The sequence below is a fragment of the Morone saxatilis genome, unplaced genomic scaffold, assembly GCF_004916995.1.
Source record: "Morone saxatilis isolate NCDOM2014 unplaced genomic scaffold, NCSU_SB_2.0 Contig14, whole genome shotgun sequence".
NCBI lineage: Eukaryota > Metazoa > Chordata > Actinopteri > Moronidae > Morone > Morone saxatilis.
The window spans coordinates 22,444,472-22,444,879 of NW_023339696.1; the positions used below are offsets into that span (position 1 = coordinate 22,444,472).

Sequence of the window (408 nt, forward strand, 5' to 3'; positions counted from 1 at the left end):
TTTTCTATTAGCAATGAAACCAGTTAATCTAGATATTAAATGCTTTGCCCTGTCTAATTGAGTTTTAATTGATTAATCTCCACTGTCTTTAAGGCACTACGACCCTCTGCGGCAGCATAGCCACACTGGATATGTGTATACGGCACTTTAAACAGGCTTCAGGTGAGATTCTTGACCAACACTTTATATAAAGATGGTGGGCTTTCTAACAGCCGGCTTCCTCCATTATGTACAGTATTCAGTATTCAAACAGACACAAACATGTTTAAAATCCCAGAATCCTGCAGGTTCTTTAACAGGAAGTGGTAACAGATTTTGGCGAGAATTCCTGGGTATTATCCGGATCTTGCTTCCACAACAGAGCTGCCACTTATTCTATTCAACAAAATTTTATTTGTATAGCGCCAA

The 408-nt window shown here is 39.0% G+C and overlaps 1 protein-coding gene across 1 annotated transcript in view; it reads left to right on the forward strand.

The window, feature by feature from the left end:
- amdhd2 (amidohydrolase domain containing 2) overlaps positions 1–408 on the forward strand; it is a 7,855-nt gene that overhangs the window by 6,609 nt on the left and 838 nt on the right. The window contains exon 10 of the mRNA XM_035655351.1: positions 94–162. Within this exon, the coding sequence (XP_035511244.1) occupies positions 94–162 (69 nt within the window). The remainder of the gene's footprint in view (positions 1–93; positions 163–408) is intronic.